At 41.3% G+C, this 18,368-nt stretch overlaps 2 protein-coding genes across 19 annotated transcripts in view; one reads left to right on the top strand and one right to left on the bottom strand.

Moving 5' to 3' along the window:
* slc39a10 (solute carrier family 39 member 10) overlaps positions 1–6,284 on the top strand; it is a 76,154-nt gene extending 69,870 nt beyond the window's left edge. For 4 of the 6 annotated variants that reach the window (XM_069934618.1, XM_069934614.1, XM_069934616.1 and 1 more), the window contains exon 10: positions 4,379–6,284. In XM_069934618.1, the coding sequence (XP_069790719.1) occupies positions 4,379–4,525 (147 nt within the window). In that variant the 3' untranslated portion in view covers positions 4,526–6,284. The remainder of the gene's footprint in view (positions 1–4,378) is intronic. The other 2 variants (XM_069934617.1, XM_069934612.1) reach the window with 1 other exon arrangement.
* Positions 5,426–18,368, bottom strand: part of dnah7 (dynein, axonemal, heavy chain 7) — a 359,684-nt gene continuing 346,741 nt past the window's right edge. For 10 of the 13 annotated variants that reach the window (XM_069934600.1, XM_069934603.1, XM_069934606.1 and 7 more), the window contains 4 exons: positions 11,157–11,334; positions 8,182–8,259; positions 6,725–6,828; positions 5,426–5,857 (listed from right to left, as the gene is read on the bottom strand). In XM_069934600.1, the coding sequence (XP_069790701.1) occupies positions 5,651–5,857; positions 6,725–6,828; positions 8,182–8,259; positions 11,157–11,334 (567 nt within the window). In that variant the 3' untranslated portion in view covers positions 5,426–5,650. Of the gene's footprint in view, positions 5,858–6,724; positions 6,829–8,181; positions 8,260–9,678; positions 9,730–10,754; positions 10,902–11,156; positions 11,335–18,368 lie in introns of those variants that run through there. The other 3 variants (XM_069934602.1, XR_011356527.1, XR_011356526.1) reach the window with 3 other exon arrangements.

Below are 18,368 nucleotides of genomic sequence, written 5' to 3'. Positions count from 1 at the left end.
TTATCCAGATATCTAAAATCCGGGGAGAGAGGCAACAGTGCGAGTTGGGCGGGTGAGGGGGAGAGACCGGCAGCGCGAGTCAGGTGGGTAAGGGGGGGGGGGGGAGACTGCCAGCGAGTTGGGCGGTCGGTGGGAAGAGGACTGGCAGTGCGGGAAGACTGGCAGTGTGAGTCGGGCGGGCGGGAGACCGGCAGCGCGAGTCAGGCGGGCAAGGGGGGGCAGACCAGCAGCACAAGTCAGATGGGTGAGAGGGGGTGGGGGAAAGGGGTGGGAAAAATTATGATTGTTGAAAAAACGTCAGATGATATCAGTTATTACTATTGACATGGAATGAATGTCAAGGATCGGTGTGCTGCAATTAATGACTTATTAACTCTGAAAGATTATTTGTGCAATATTCAAGCAGCAATGATTCATTGTTTTGCAATATACACTAAGACACGTTGAATGTAGTTATATCAAAATGTTTGTTACTGTATTGAAAACCCACTGATTTTTCTAGGGACTGAATTACAAATGCAGAATTTAGATTAACCACCAACTGTCTGTCATGGTTCTTTTTTCTTTGGCTTGGCTTCGCGGTCAAAGATTTATGGAGGGGTATGTCCATGTCTGCTGCAGGCTCGTTGGTGACTGACAAGTCCGATGCGGGACAGGCAGGCACGGTTGCAGCGGTTGCAAGGGAAAATTGGTTGGTTGGGGTTGGGTGTTGGGTTTTCCCTCCTTTGTATTTTGTCAGTGAGGTGGGCTCTGCGGTCTTCTTCAAAGGAGGTTGCTGCCTGCTGAACTGTGAGGCGCCAAGATGCATGGTTGGAGGCGATATCAACCCACTGGCGGTGGTCAATGTGGCTGGCACCAAGAAATTTCTTTAAGCAGTCCTTATACCTCTTCTTTGGTGCACCTCTGTTTCGGTGGCCAGTGGAGAGCTCGCCATATAACACCATCTTGGGAAGGCGATGGTCCTCCATTCTGGAGACGTTACCCATCCAGCACAGTTGGGTCTTCAGCAGCGTGGATTCGATGCTTGCGGACTCTGCCAGCACGAGTACTTGGATGTTGGTGATGAAGTCACTCCAATGAATGTTGAGGATGGAGCAGAGACAGCGCTGATGGAAGCGTTCTAGGAGCCGTAGGTGATGCCGGTAGAGGACCGATGATTCGGAGCTGAACAGGAGCGTGGGTATGACAACGGCTCTGTACACGCTGATCTTTGTGTGTTTCTTCAGGTGTTTGTTTTTCCAGACTCTTTTGTGTAGTCTTCCAAAGGTGCTATTTGCCTTGGCGAGTCTGTTGTCTATCTTGTCGATCCTTGCATCAGATGAAATGGTGCAGCCGGGGTAGGTAAACTGGTTGACAGTTTTGAGTTCTGTGTGCCCAATGGAGATATGGGGGTCCTGGTAGTCATGATGGGGAGCTGGCTGATGGAGGACCTCAGTTTTCTTCAGGCTGACTTCCAGGCCAAACATTTTGGCAGTTTCTGCAAAGCAGGACGTCATGCGCTGGAGAGCTGGCTCTGAATGGGCAACTAAAGCTGCATTTTCTGCAAAGAGTAGTTCACGGACAAGTTGCTCTTGTGTCTTGGTGTGAGCTTGCAGGAGCCTCAGATTGAAGAGACTGCCATCCGTGCGGTACCGGATGTAAACACAGTCTTCATTGTTGAGGTCTTTCATGGCTTGTTTCAGCATCATGCTGCAGAAGATAGTAAAGAGGGTTGGTGCGAGGAAGCAGGCTTGCTTTACGCCGTTGTCAATGGAGAAGGGTTCGGAGAGCTCATTGCTGAATCTGACCCGAACTTGTTGGTTTTCGTGCAGTTGGATAACCATGTTGAGGAAGTTGGGGGGGCATCCGAGGCGCTCTAGTATTTGCCAAAGCCCTTTCCTGCTCACGGTGTCGAAAACTTTAGTGAGGTTAACAAAGGTGATGTAGAGTCTTTTGTTTTGTTCTTTGCACTTTTCTTGGAGCTCTCTGAGGGCAAAGACCATGTCAGTAGTTCCTCTGTTTGCGCGAAAGCCACACTGTGATTCTGGGAGGACATTTACGGTGACGCTAGGTATTAGTCTATTAAGGAGAATCCTAGTGAAGATTTTGCCTGCAATGGAGAGCAGCGTGATTCCCCTGTCATGGTTCTTAGTGGAGCATTAATTGTAAGAGTTGAAAGAAGATATATTATTACCTTCCCTGAAATTAATACCATCCTGCCTCTGCTAAACATTTTTTGAAACCAGGACCAGAAGTGAAGAATCTTTTTGATCTAATCCTTAACAGATTCTCTACAGCATTCATGATCCAACATCAGTACAAACTCCATCTGAAATTCAGTTGGTTTAGCTCTTTAACGTACTTAATTGCTCAAAATGACCCAGGCAGTCATCTACCTAGGAATTCCTAATACAGTGCATGCATTTGCCAAGTGCAAATACACAAAATACTGTTTTCTTGTGGTGAAATTTGTATGAAACTCTCAAAACCAAATTGATGAAGTATAATGCAGTTAATTGGGTTGGAATATTATCAGTTCTATCCTAGTTAACCTTCCGCTTTTAGTATCTCATCCATTTTACTGACATTGCTCTTTTTGATGAAAATTCCAGTTATAGAGACAGCACTTGTCATCTGGTCTGTTTTCTAAGAGCTGAAAAATGTAGCATCTGGAAACTATATTAGCCAATTCTATTTTTATAACATTCTAATGAAAATATTCTCAATAGATTGTTAAATATGTGATGAATTTAATTTTAATATCCTCACGTGCCCATTAGTTATGGCTGAAATACCTAATGAATTGTTCATCTTTCAAGTTGAATATATTTATTGACAGTGAGTCAACTTAGTTAAAATTCTGGATAAATTGAATATTTTAATAGAGGTGCTCAAATCTGGCTCCGATGGGTCACATCCGATCTTGCTGAAGGAAGGACAGTAGTTTGAAAAAATCCAGGTTTAATTTCTGATCAACTGTTGCCCCAAAAATGAGGAATTGTAAATGGTACATCCTTGTTCATCAAGAGGAGCTGTCATGTAGTTTTTTTCTTTCAATCTTTTTATTGAATTTTATGGAACAAGATCACATTGTGTAGAGAACTTGTCACTTAGTTTTTAATTGTAGAATTATTGGAATAATATGAATGATTGTAAATCATTGTTAGATCTGCTAAAGGTAAATCATCTTTGATCAGTGACAAAGCTTTAGTTATTTTTAACAGAAAGATGAAAATGGACTTCCAAAAGCAGTTTGACATGACACATCATAAACTTGTCAATAAAGCCAGTGTTGACAATGAGGAGAAATTAACTTAGCTTTGAAAAGGAGCCTCAGTGGGGATGGTTTTTTTTATATTGGAGCAAGATAGACTGTTTTGCTGTTGGGGAATCAGTGCAAAGACCATTAACTTGATCTGTATCATGAGTTGGATGTAAAGGCAACATTTGCAGATGACAAAAACTTGTAAGTATAATATTCAGAGAATATACACAGATGGTGGGCTGGGCAGAATATGACAGGTAATTGAATTGATGTGTTTTTTAGTAAGATGAATCAAGGACACTAAGTTTTTAAAAAAAGCCTTGTGTTGTAAATGAAAGCCCTCGATATTCCGTAATCTTTGGAATTGCCAGAGCAGGTTAGGAAGTAAATTAAGGATTATAAGAATCTGTACTTCATATAGAAGCTTGCCATACAAAACTAAGAAACATGGGATACTGATTAGGTTATATCTGGAATGTAATGGTGTTAAATGATTATGGAATACAATGAGTATGTAATGGGGAAGTTGGGAGGAATGTGATTGAATTCTTCAAGTAATGAGTTCAGACAGAAGGTAGAAAGACAGTTCTCTGTGGGGAAAGAGAGCAAAATGATAAAGATTGAAAAATAACCAAAGCAGATGCACACAAGGTTTGTACAGAAAATGGTTTGCATCTGAAGTGATTGCCTTAGAATGAATGAGGGAAAATTCAGATAAGGTTTTCAAAAACATTTTTTTTAATTGGGCTTCTTTGGAAAGATGTGGATTATTGATTTCTAATTACCTTCCAACTTTATAGGTGGCTAGGTAATTTCCAAAGCTAGTCAAGAATCACAGTGGTAGTTTTGAAGTTGTATATAGACCAAAGCAGGATTTTTACCATAATTTCTTGAGCTTGAAGGACCAAGTAGCCTTGACCTATCCTGTCACTATTCTATAATTCATACACTGACTTAACGAAGCACCCTATTTCTTAAGGTTTGTTCATTTCCCATATGAACTGTTATTTATATTGTTTGGATTGGAGAGAAAGGTGGAGGAGCTTTGAATTAATTCAATATGGCAGATCAAATGCATTATTTACAAGTTGTGTATAGATTCAGGCCTAACTATTTTTCTTCTCGTGTATGCAGTTACCGGAAATGCTCCACCGTCCGACGGATAATCGTAGCCAGACAAAGATTGGACACTTTGCTCTGCAGAATGCTGGGATGCTCTGTGGGTTTACCATCATGCTGCTAATTGCCATTTTTGAGGATAAAATTGTAATCCACTTCTAACATCTTTGATGACAAATAATGTCTGGTCTTATTTGCCTTGTAAGTAACAATTCAGTGGTACATGTATTTTAGCAAAATGGATTACTTTCCACAGCAGCTGCTGTTTGTCAGTTGATTTGATGCACGGTTCAGTATGGAAACTTAAATAAGCAACTTTTAAAATGTCTCTGGAGAAGACAATCAATGCTTGAAAATAAATATTTAGCACAGTTAGATCAGGAAAAATGATGTTTGTGTAACAGCTGTTTGAAGAACTTGCTTTCGCATGCCTTGTGTTAGATGTTTGTTTATGGGTGGCAGTCACCAGCTGTAATGCCATCTGGACTCGTGGTGCTGTTTTATAAGATCTTATGCACATAACACTTTCTGGTTTTGGTTGGAAAATGGTGTACATTATTGCCTAATTGCTGATAGTCAATTGGATTCACTTTTAACATTCCTCCTCCCATTGTAATACCTCAGAACTATGTTTACTACCCTAAGTGATCAGCTAGATTGCTTGCTGTATGTATTAGTTTGGAGTTAATTTTTGTATGCCCATTTTAGCCTGTCACTGTGTGACATTTCCCTTTGTCGCTGTATAAATCAATGTCTAATCAATCGTATGTGATCAAGTGCAACTGGCCAAAATATGATTAATGTAAGTTGTGGAACCTGTGATTCTTGTGGATATTGATTATTCAAGTTAATTCATTGTTAAAGCCAAAGATTATGGAACCTGATAAGTTAATTTGAAATTTGTGGAAAATGTTCAGTGTTAAGGTACCATAGACTTTGTATTTGTTACAAGTGAAATCAAGCATTTTGCTCATCACTAAACAGGTTTTGATGTTCTAAATCTGTATTATATGAATATGTATGAATGAAATGGGTTATTTGAAATTTTACTTAATAAATTCCTGACAATGCAAACCAGTTTTATTGTTGCATATTCAATTACAGATGAGGATTTAAAACAGTTACCAAAATATACCAACAAAAGTTATTTGAAAGATTTATAGGGTTGAAAAATAAACTACCTTGAAATCCTGATTGTTAAACATGAGGCAAATTTTTTAAATTTCACCAACTTCTATGCCAAATACAAACGAATGAGTGTTACATTAACAGCAGAGAAAATCATCATTAAGAATTAAGCTGACAGAGTAAAGCGACACCACGACCAATCCAGTGCGCAGAGGGCTGATCAGTAGGGATTCGCATTGCAATGACGAAATTGGTGGAATGTCCAGTTGTGGACAATGTGCCCCTCCTCTCACTGGTCTTGTAAAGTGGGGCAATGTAAACTGGGTGTGGAGCAATTTCAGTCTTCTTGCAAGGCTTCAGCCACATCTGTCAAAGGAAAGCAGATCATAAGTAAACATTTGGAGTTTACTTCTAGGACTTCTTCACAAGCTAGGTGATTTTTCAGTTTTGATTAACTCAAGGATGTCTGTGAAACAGACTTATTGTTTATGACCTCATGACAGCTCTGCTTGCATATGTTGGTGTAGCAATAGGTATAGCATTGGCACAATATACTCATAATTTGCCATCACTGCAGACATGTTCCTATATGTGGTGTTGGTAGATATGGTGAGTAACATTGCACAATACACTTTGCATAATTATGCTTTAAAAAAGGATGCTCTTGTCATTAAATTTAACTTTTAACATTGTGTAGTTTTCATAGATTAGCATGCTGCAAATATTCATAAAATGCATGGCACTTGTATACTGTAAGGATGAAACATGTCACTAGAAGTTTTGATTACAGTACATTTCCTGGGACAGGAATGGTGGGGGGGGGGGGGGGGGGGGGAGAGTTTGGCAAGACATCAGGGCTAATTTTTTTTGCATGGAGCATTGTGGGTGGTGGTGATGGAGCCTGGGGCTGTGGTGGCATTTGTGAGATTCTTGGACAGGCACGTGGATGGGAGAAAAATAGAGGGTTATGGGGTAGGAATATGTAGGTCAGCACAACATTAAGGCCGTGTACTGTGTTGTAATGTTCTGTTCTACAGCGTGTTGCAAAATGTGAAGGTAATCAAACTCACCCTCTAAGGCATTATATATCTCATATTCCCTTCCTTTCTCCATCTCACACCCACATCATTCTGTTCTCCCCTCCCCCCGTGCACCCTTTACTCCTATCCCCTTCTCTCCTATGCTCCATTCCTTATCCACCCATGTCATGTTCCCACTACTCCCCAAACTTACCACAGGCATTGCATCGTACAAAATTTTGGGATATGATTCGGCCAGTTTTTTTTTATTCCTGTCCCAACGTGCTCCATCTAGAAAGAGGCCTCTTATGTAGACACCTACAGACAAAATAGTTTATTTTAAAGTTTGCTGAACAAATGCACAAAGCTTGTTATTTTGTTACCTCGAGGTAGTTCACTCAGCTTCATTCCATCTCTGGCTTCCTTTTTGGCATCATGCATTTTCCATAGCCAACCCAATCATCTTTGAAAAATAGCAAATATAAAGCCGGATATTTGCTGTCTTTACATTGTTTCACTTACCTTCATAAAAGCTCCAAGGGAAGATTCAGCAGGCGAACTATGATCCATCTAGAGGGTACACTCAGGGGTGGAACAACTCTGCATCCTCCATAAAGGCAATGCCACTGAAACCGGCTGCAAAGGGATGGGTTGATAGCATCACAATGATGTTGTCAGCCCATGACCCAAACACAAATTTGCTCAGATACAGGGCAATAGCAACCACAATTTGTCTCTAAAGGATCATTGCTCTATTCATATGAGTGATGATTAAAGTTTTCTTGGATGGGAGGGAATGTCTATATTAATTTTTCACTTGCCGGCGTGTATGTTTGACATCACAATGACGGGCAGCTGTAGAATATTTGCTATAGAATATCTAGTTATGGGAATTACGATGAAGAAACCATTTCACAGACTTTGCCAGTAAGATGGGAGAGAGAGAAAGTAACCAAGGATATTCCAGACAGGAATCAATTCTCATCTCGTCTACTGAGCCACATCCTAATGCCTGCCTGATCTCTTTAACACAATAGTGCTAACTGACTACTACCTGTTAGATGTTATCTAAAGGCTGCAATAAGCGTCCAGGACCACTCAGTCCCTGAATGGCATTGTTTCTGCTTTGAAGTGTTGGACACCATTGTCAACTTCAAGAATCTAAGATTACTATGAAACTAGTACATATTACACATGTATATTTACATGTGTAAATTGGACCAGAAATCAGGCAGTCAGAGAATAGATACTGATGTGAGTGACCCTTCCAGACTTCTGTTGATTTTTTGTATACCAGAAGGATTTTCATGGGATTAAATGACCACATCATTTAATCATTTCCCTATCTTTAGGAAGAGGATATGCAAAATGTGAAACAAGCTGTAGCAATACCTTGAAAGAAATGTTATTCAAAATGCCTTAAGTATTGTACCCTGTGATGTTCTTTGAATGACACCAGTCTTAGTGAGGTAACCATGTCTACCCATCACTACAGACTGCTCATTCCTGCTAGCATTATTTGAATAAAATCGTTTGAATTGTACTGGGTGGCTTGGTTGTACTTTTTGAATCTCGACAGAGCTCGACTTTAACATTGACAATCTCTCACTGGGAAGATCAAGACATATGTTGGAAGAGGACACTGGGATATCGGGTGGAGCAGCAGTGCACCTTCAGGATCCTTGAGCCCAAACTCCTTCACTGACCCAGGGTAACATTGTGGTCCTTCATCAAGGTTGATCTGGTTCCCTGCGGAAGAAAAGACCACACACATTGCCCAAGACACACTGGTGAGTTCATTGTGATTTGTGAGCAAACTGTTCTGCTGGTTGCGAGTATATGTGCAAGATTATCACCCACACGCAGGTATCATTTTTGAGCAATTGCTTGTAGCATCAACTATTTGAACTAGTTGAACAGGAGAGGTTCCTGAATTACGATACCTGACCATGGACTACGGGGTTGACTGCAGGGATAGTCTGTCCTGCCAACTGAAATTGTCTGTTTGCAGATGAATAAGATACCTTACAACCGCTGGGGAAAGAGGCTGGTAGTGGATGGGGGAAAGAGGCTGGTAGTGGGAAGGTTACGTTCTGACATTTGAGTATCGTTTTGGGCAGCTGATTACATAGCCAACCTGGTCTATTCAACCTATTTGGAAACAGTGTTTCACCCCATTCAATTACGATGCTTGACTATAAATTTTTCCTGCTAAGTGAAAGGGTCAGTTGGCAGATGATTTAGTCAGTACAGTACACCTTGCCACAAGGAAAAACAGTCTGAGATAAATTGGAACTAAGGCTGGGAAATGGGTCAGGCTATCGATTAAAGCTGGGATGGGTACCCAAGGACACACAATGTGCACATCAATCCTAACCATGGTAAACAATACCGTATCCTGTCAGCGGCATTAACTAAGAAACTAGGAAAAAAACATGGCAACTACTGTGGCAAAAAGATGCCTGGAAGAAATGAAAAAAAAATTAGAGAATGGAAGGAGGAGGCTCACAAAAAGTGGGATAATACACCCCTATAAGTGTGCCTACCTCTTTCCCATTCCTCAATTCCTCCAATACAGCCTCCCTGGACAAGCCCTCTAATCTATCTTGCCTAAACATCACTGAAAATATTTTCCCTGTAAATCAATGTTAAATCACTCCTGGCCCCTCCAATTCTATCACACCTAAAGGAATGAAATCCAAGAATGAGTTGCCAATCACCTCCCTCCACCCCCCCCCCCTTCCCCACCTACATTGCGTCTAAACCAATGGAAACTCTTCTTGTTCTGTACTCACAGTAGAATTACAAGAATTCTTTAGTGAGCTATCAGGAAAGGATTTGAGCTCAATTTTCTCCCATTGAAAACTGTAACCTCATAGCATCAGAACTTTTGAGACACGGAGTCCATTTGAGTGCACACCAATATAGTATGCAGAACTTTACCTCACTGCCACACAAAACTGCCACACAATACACAAGCGGTGAAAAATACTTCTGGATTTACAAAAATTGGATTCACTTGAGAAGCTAGGGGAAGATAAACCATTTGTCTAAATTTATCTCAAGAAACAAATATAGAGTACAAGTCTCCTGTTGTACTCTTCTCCAAACATTGGAATTCAGTCAAAAGAAGACAATGGACATCTAATACCTAGCATTATTTTAGTGGCAGAGAACACATTTTCACCCACTGCCTTCAACTCAGAGCTTTGTGCAAATCTGTGAAATGAAATAAGTAAACAAAAAACAATTAACAAACATCAGCAATATTTTGATCATGATCTAGCATTTACTTTGCAATATCTTTACCAGATAGAGTAACTTTAGGATTGTGTCTGCAGTTATTACATGTTCCCCTTCAGCAGGCAAAAGTCCCAATTGCAAGATCAGATACATAAAATTGTGTCCAATCTTTCTGGTGTAACAAGCAAGATTGTTGTACTAGAAATGACAAGATTAAAATCAGAGCATTTGGAAACTGATCCACAGACAATTCAATTGGCCTGACCCTCCACACAGTCCTGACCCACTAAGAGAACGATGCCCTGTTGTTCATTCACTTCAGCTCAGCATTGAACACAATCTTACCTCAGAGGCTGGTGGAAAAACCGGACAATGGGACTCAGTACCTCTCTCTGCAACTGCATCCGGCAGTCCTTAACTGAAAGACCACAGGCCATTCAGGTTGGTAACAAAACGTCTAGACCCATGAAATTTAGGACTAATGTGCTCAGGGCTATATGCTGAGCCCATTACTATTCACTCTACTAACTCATGACTATACTGCCAGGTACAGTTCCATCAAGTTTGCAAATGAGTTAGCCTGCAGAGAGGTTGAAAGGCTTGTACAGTGGAGCAAGAGGAACAATCTGAGTCTCAACATGGACAAGACTAAAGAGATAATTGTGGATTTCTGGTGGATGAAGGATCATTGCCCACTATACTCCATCATTGAGAGAGAGAGAGAATAGGGATCCATTGATAGGATGGCCTCTCCTGGACCCACAACATCCCATTAGTCAGGAAGGTGCTGACGTACTACACTTCATAAGAAGGTTAAGGAGGCCAAAGCAACCGGCCACCATCCTAACAAGGTTCTACAGGACCACAATAGAGAGTGTCCTGGCTGGTTGCATCATAGTGTCATGTGATAGCTGCAAAGCAATAGATTGGAAGTCAGTATGGAGGGTGATTAAAACCGTTAAGACGATTACTGGGGGCTTCCTTCTATTAATAATATCTACCGAGAGATGTGCTTAAAGATGGCCTCCTCATCATCCAGCCCACAGTATCTTTGAGGCTCTACCTTCAAGGAGCAATACAAAGTAGGACTGCCAGGCTGGCAAACAGCTTCTTCCTGCAGGTGATGAGAGTTCAACAATCCTAGAAATCTGTAAATTATAAAAATATAATAATTTGGATCATTATGTAAATATGCTTATGTGTAGGGTGTCCTGTGTTGCATATGTACAAATAGGTGGCAATAAATGAACTTGAATTAATGGATTCAGCATATACTCATGGTTTGAGAAATCAAATTAAACAAAATACAACTATATAATTTGGAATTGAGGATATGTGCAATACAACTTGGTAGCATGACATTTTGGTCAACACCTCAGTGACAAATCTTATGTTTCTCTTACCATCTTCAGGTTGATGTGTGTATGCGTTATCTTCAAGAACTTCATAATCAAAGGTGAGCAGGTCAATAGGAATGGTATATTTTCTGGCATAATTTTGCTGTCCCCCTGTCAAAAAAGCTTGAGTGAAGAAAAACCCTGACAACCAGAAGACTGGAGGTGCTCCGACTTCAAACCAATCCTGGCACATAGAAAATGAAAGACAAAATAATCAAATGGAGAACATTCAGCCCAACAATTCCATTCAATGTAATAGTTTAATTATGATTTATGCTTTCATTCAAGAGCATCCAATTTTGTTGTTATACCGAGGCCAGCATATTCTACAATCATTCTATTGTTCAGCTAATCAAATTAGTTGTCTAAAATATTTCACTGTACCTAGGAAAAAAAGTGTATGTACAGCCACCAGGAAGATCACAAACAAATGGAAGGATATTTAAGAAAAAACTAAAATCCAGGATCTCGCTTCTTGGAACTGATCCCCTTTGATCACCAAGGACCCCGATAAGCAGCCTACTATTTGCTTATTCACATGGCTACCCAATCACTGTAGACAGAATATATGTTTGTACCAATAGATTCAAGTGAGTGCTCACATAAAGGAAGTGCCAGAAGACACCATCACTGCTCTCTGAAAATTATCCTCTGACAATAAGCAGGGCTCTACAAGATGGCAGAAAGAATGGCCAATAAATTTGCTAATATATCTAGAATATTTTTAAAAATCTATCTATTAAAAGTATATTTGATGATGAACCAAATACCATCTGCATGAAGGAAGGCCAGAGATGTAGCTCAGGTCAATCTAGACAATGATTCATCATAAAACCATCTATTCATTCACATTGCCTTCGGACCATATTATCACTTCCACTGAAAAGCTGACAACCACCACGTCAGTGTGGCAATGGTGAAGCATGGGGGAGCTGGCTTAGATGGAGCAGCTGGCCAGACTCTCAGTTGCTCTGGCTATCAGTGTGGCCACGCAGTTCACGCTATTGACCCACGACTGCATCACCTGATCCAGCTCCAAGTTTGCAGATGACACACAGTAGGTGGCCTCATTAGAAACAACGGTGAATCACACGACAGAGGTGGAAAATCTCATGAAATGGTGCGAGAGTAACAAACCTGAGTCTCAACGTTGACAAGATGAAGATGATCATGAACTTCAGGAGGACCAGGAATGACCACCCTCCACTACACATCAACAACTCTAGTAGAGAGAGTGGAGAGTAGCAAACTCCTTGGAGTTCACTTAACTAGTGACCTATCATGAACACTCAACATCTCTTCACTTGTCAGGAAGGCACAACACCAACTGCACTTCTTGAGAAGACTGAAGCGGCAACTGGCCACCATTATGCCAAACTTCTCTAGGAGCCCCATTGAGAGTGTCCTGGCTGGCTGCATCACAGTGTGGTATAGTTGCTGCAGAGATATGGATCAGAGGTCAATCCACAGGACCATAAGAGTGGGAGAGAGGATCACTGGAGTCTACCTTCCTTCCATCGATGAGATCTACCAGGGTTGTTTCTGAAGAGGGCATGCATAATCATTGAGGACTCCTTCCATCTTGCACACAGCATGTTTCAGCTACTACCATTGGGGAAAAGATATAGGAGAATCAGAGCCAGTGCCACCTGGCTGAGGAACAGCTTCTTCCTATGGGCAGTGAGAATGCTGAATGACCAAAGAAACTACTGACACTAACTATCTAAGACTCTCATTTGTACAAAACAATATTTATTTTAGTACTTGTATAGATAAAATACTTGTCCTGCATATTGTATTGTTTGTCTGTGTGTGCTATATCTGGTTGTGTGTCTGCATTTTTTGCACTGAGGACTGGAGAACGCTGTTTCATCCGGTTGTACTTGTACAATCAGATGACAATAAACTTGACCTGACTTGATCCACTCTGCAGCCTCACTAGCCAACAAAGTTGTTGCTGTTATTGAATGGTTATGAATTATGTTAATGTACACAAACATTCAAAATCACCCAGGATCTGTGGAAAAAATAGGATTTAAAATTATTAATTCTTCCTTTTAATGGTAAAGGACTTAAAATTGCAAGCACTTCCATATCCACTTAAATGTAATTGCTGTCAAACATTTAAGCTAATTTAATTAAATCTAAAAGTTCAATTTTGCTTCATCAGCCAAATTTCTCCTGTTCTTTTTAATGATGTTGCTGTACAAAGCTAAGCAGGTAGACATCCCAATAGGAGAGTTAGCAATATGCACAAGCTGGTACTTTGTTTAGTGGAGACACTGTACAACTGCCATGTGGCTGTTGTTCTGTGATAGAGCAGTTTGAAGGAGGCTGCATTACAAACTGCAATTGAGAACAGCCTAAAGATGGTCTTATCTCCTACCTTATTAGCAAATCAGGCCAAATACTTGCAGAGTAAAAACAAGTTGTCAGCAAGCCAATCCAGTTCCCTGCCTTGCACAGTAACCTCCCGCTATCAGGAGAAAGGTAACTAGAGATAGTGGTCAAGATTCAGACAAGCATCATTTTTCATAGGCATATCAGCCAATGCACCATCTGCTCTCACTGAGAAACAGTTCCTTGTCCTCTATACTTGACTACTACCTCACTGGAATTAGCCAAGGATGAAGTAGAAGATCAATGAATAAAGAAATCGTGGAATTACCACAAGAAGAATCTGGCCTTGGTTATAAATTGAGTATGGGTATGTCTGAAAAACTCAACCAGGATTCCACAAATTCAGTGGTGAAAAAATATGATCATAACAAAGCATTTTATGAGGACTGGAAACAGTAAATGAAGCACTGTGAATAAAAAGTTATGGTTCTTTTTGCGACATACTAAGCTCAAATATCTCAAGTATTTCCCTGGTGTGAGAACAACAACCTGAGTCTCAGATAATTGTGGAGTTCAGGAGGACGAAGGTAGACCATTCTCTATTACACATCAATGGTTCCACCACTGAGAGTGTGATGAGCATGAAGTTCCTTGGTGTGCATATAAAGTACGACCTATCCTGGACCCACAGCATGAGTCAGGAAGATGCAGCAGCACCTACTATTCCTAAGGAGGTTGAGGAGGGCCAGGATGCAGGCCTCCATCTTATGACTTTTCACAAGTGCACAACTGAGTGTGCACTGTCTGGGTTGCATCGTTGTGTGGTGTGGCACCTGCAAAGTATTAGACCCAAAGTCAATACAGATGATTATCAAAATGGCTGAGAAGATTACTGGGGTCTCCTTTTCCTCATTCACAATATTTATCGGGAGCGTTGCTTAAATAAGGCCCAAAGAATTATACAGACCGATTTCCATCCAGCACACTGAATCTTTCACCAAGTACCATCAAGGAGGAGGTACAGGAGCATCAAAAAAAAAATTCAAATGACATTATGTGCTGATGCAGAGCCAGGTGAACAGAGAGTGGAGGCATTACGCTGCTCTGAAGGGTTCAACCACCCAGTCCTAGTGTCGGTAGCTCCATGCAGGCTTAAACAGCCTGTTAAAGGAGGTAACAATGTTTTTTAATTAAAATCCTGCCACTTTGGGGTTAATGCCCAAGACAGGAGGGATGTGGATGGTTATGGGCCAATTGTAGGTCAGTGGAACTTGGTGGGAGAAAATGTTTGGCATGGACTAGTAGGGCCAAACTGGCCTGTTTTTGAGCTGTAAATGGTTATATGCCAGTGCCTGTGCTCAGCAACATTCCATGAAAGGTTGCAGACTCCAGGGAGCAGTCAACTGGTGCAGGGAACCAGAAAAGGGAAGAGCATTCCCCATGGAGAAAGAGCAAAGGGATGACCCTGCAGGGCAGTGACCACAGCAGACGACCAGCGAGGGACTCAGTGGCTGAAGGATCCACACAGACTGCGAGCTGTTGGCGACTGGCTCTTGAGAATCAGGTATCAGAACCAGGATTTGAGAGGGTGCTGAGGGCTCCCGAAGGGGCCTCAGATGCTGAAAGCTTTCTTATCATATTGAAGGATTGGATCTGGAGCTCAGGTTGATGATGGATTGAACTAGAGTCTAGGTGGCGGCAGAGGCTGCGGGAGCACTGGAGGCAAATCCACGGACACTTAGTGACTCTGAAGGGACTCACTTTTGCTTTCCTTTCTCCTATTGTTAGGAGCATCAAGCAATGCTCATTCAACTCTTTGCCTTACGCCAGACAAAAGTTGAAGCAAACCATGTATATTACACTTTTAATGTGTGTTACGTGACAAGAAAAGGAACCTTTGAAAATCAGGACTGCCAGACTCGGAAATAGCTTCTTTCTGCAGGCTGTGAGATCGATGAAGAGTATCCTGTATCCAAGTAAATTATCCCAAAATATTTATTGTCTATATTTATTCTAAATTATAGCTTTATGAATATATGTGCTGTGTATTATCTGTGCTGAAAGTATTTGATAACATAATCAGTTCCTATTGGAGAAAATGTGTCTAAAAGTAACCATCTGTGTGGAAATCTTATGTGCAATACAGCGACACTGCCCAAGCTGCTTTCCTTGTGCACAAATAAATGAAGTGTGGTTGGGAAAGAGGGCTATTTCTCAGAGTTATTTCAGTGACTACAACATCAGTACATACAAGAATTAAAGAGGCTGATTTGTAAATGCTACACCTGTACCAATATTAATACAATAGTGCTATATAATAAATGCATTAATTTTAATATTTTTAACTTGTATTTGCACCACATTCTGTCTGTTGCTTATTCTTGATAATATCTGAATCTGATCAGCTCAGCAAAAATGCATGGATAAACAAAATCAAAAATGGAATGCCTTGTGAGAAGTACAAGCTGTCAAATGTATTAAAATATCATTTTTCCAAATGGCAAAGAATGATCTTATTTCAACTCTGACTTTAAATACCCAATGAATTTCACACCTCTATAAATTCATTAATTGGCTTTGTCAAATTCGTAAAACACTCCATGGAGAAAATAATTAATGAAGAGATCATGTCCAAAAGGTATCTTGCATTTTAGTTTCTCATAAAATAGCTTCAACAAGTGATCATTATTTAATCATTGATTTAGCAATTCATAAAGTCAAATTTAGAAGTTCTCAACATCATCTTTAATTCAAAGAAGCCCTGAAGAGCACCATCATAGCAACCGGCTTAATCTGGTTTCTGTTATTCAGCCGCCTTGAAAGCATTATGCAATATTGGTTTCTCTCCCATTGGAAATGGATCTTAAACAAAACCGTCCCATTATACACCACTGGGGAATTGTCAGTTTTATTTTAAAATTCTGCAGTCAGCAATTCTAAAACACCCAAGAGATCAGCCCATATCAGACATTTATTTATTTTCAGCATTGCCCAGTAATTGCATTCCACAAAGATAATTGAGTCCTGGAATTCAAGAAATCAAAAATCTTTCACGGTATTACAGTAATATCCATTGTTTAATAGTTTACAATATATTCTTATTTGTATTAGAAAACCTAGCTGTTTTTGTTTTCAAGGTCAGTCAAGCAAGTGACTCAAATGCAAATATGTAAGTCAGTATTCCGAATGCAATTTTATCACAGTTGCTGTTCTACTTTAATTCACAAGAGACCATAGAATGGTTGACCTGACATAAATTGACAGGAAATCAAATATGATCTGGAAAAGCCAATATGGTTTTATGGAAGAGAAATGGTGCTCGACAATTCTAAGTGTGTTCTTTGAAAATCCGACAATTAGGGTAGAGCAAAAGATGCATAATACAGTAAAACCATTGGCATCCGAAATTCAAGCAACCAGAAGCCTCAAGCAACCGGCAAAAAAAAAATCAAGAAAAATACATTTTAAAGAATTAAAATAAATTAGTATAGTGTGTGCACTACATGAAATGTGGAGTAAGAACGACACAAACGCATAGTTGAGTCGAGGTTGAAAACCGATTTATTGCTGCTTATATTCACTCGTGCCTCTGACGACAGGAGTGACATCATCACAGTGCCAGCCTCTGACTGGCCGGTGTTCCCACCATTGCCCACCGTTTCCCAGTTGTTGGTCCCTGCAAGGCCCTCGCGATTGCCGTGTTCGCTGGCCATTTTGTAAGCTGGGTTACGATTTGCTTTGTGGGCCATTTTGTAAGCCGGGTTACAACTTGGTTTGTGGGCCCCCAGAATTGGTGATTGGCGTGTCTATTGCCACTTTGGGCAGCCAACCTCTGTGGCACAGGAGCTGAGTCTCGACTGGTTGGCTAATGTCTATATGGACCTGTTTCAGGTGGCTGAGGGTGAAGGCTTCCTTTTTGCTGGCAATGTCCAATACACACATTGACCCATTATGCCTGACAACTCTGTACAGCCCCTTGTATGGCTGTTGGAGGGGTGCCCAGTGCACTCCCCTGCATACAAAAACATATTCGCAGTGTGCAAATCTTTGGGAATGAAAGATTTTGGCTGGCTTTGCGGTGGGGGCTGTTGAGGGGGTGTGGCGTGGGATACGGTGTGGACAGACTCGATGGTGAGACGGGAGAGTGCATCAGCCACCACGTTGCTCTTGCCGGCAATGTGTTGGATGTTCATGGTGAATTCGGACACGTAGGGAAAGTGCCTCTGCTGCCTGGCTGACCATGGATCAGACACTTTATGGAAGGTGAAAGTCAGTGGTTTGTGGTCTGTGTCGACCTTGAATTGGCTACCTTCCAGAAAGTATCGGAAGTGCCTGACCTCCAGGTACAGCGCCAATAGCTCCCAGTCAAAGGTGCTATATTTAAGTTCAGGTGGCCAGAGTTGCCTGCTAAAAATGGCCAGGGGGTGACATTGCCCTTCGATCAGCTGTTCGAGGACCTCTCCGCCTGCTGTGCTGGAGGCGTCCACCATGAGGGAGGTCCGCACCTCCAGCCTGGGGTGAACCAGAGGGTGGCATTGGCCAGAGCATCCTTTGCTTTCTGGAATGCCTCCGAGGCCTCCCTGTCCCAGGCAAAGTCTTTACTTTTCCCCACCGGGGGCGCATGATCTGAGCTGCTGTCAGTATGAATCAATGGTAGAAGTTAATCATACACGTACCCCCTTCACAATGCAAGGTTTTGTGAACTGCCAAAAGTCTCCACCCTCTTGGGTAGTGGTTTCACCCCGTATCTGTCAATCTGATGCCTCAGGAAATCAACTGACACTTGGCGAGGTTGATGGTCAGTCCAAACTCCTGGAGGCAGGTGAATAGTTTTCTGAAATGGGTCATGTGCTCTTAATGGTTGTGGCTGACAATAAG

This window comes from Narcine bancroftii, chromosome 4 (assembly GCF_036971445.1).
Source record: "Narcine bancroftii isolate sNarBan1 chromosome 4, sNarBan1.hap1, whole genome shotgun sequence".
In the NCBI taxonomy this organism is placed as follows: domain Eukaryota; kingdom Metazoa; phylum Chordata; class Chondrichthyes; order Torpediniformes; family Narcinidae; genus Narcine; species Narcine bancroftii.
This window is presented reverse-complemented; position numbering and strand designations above follow the sequence as displayed.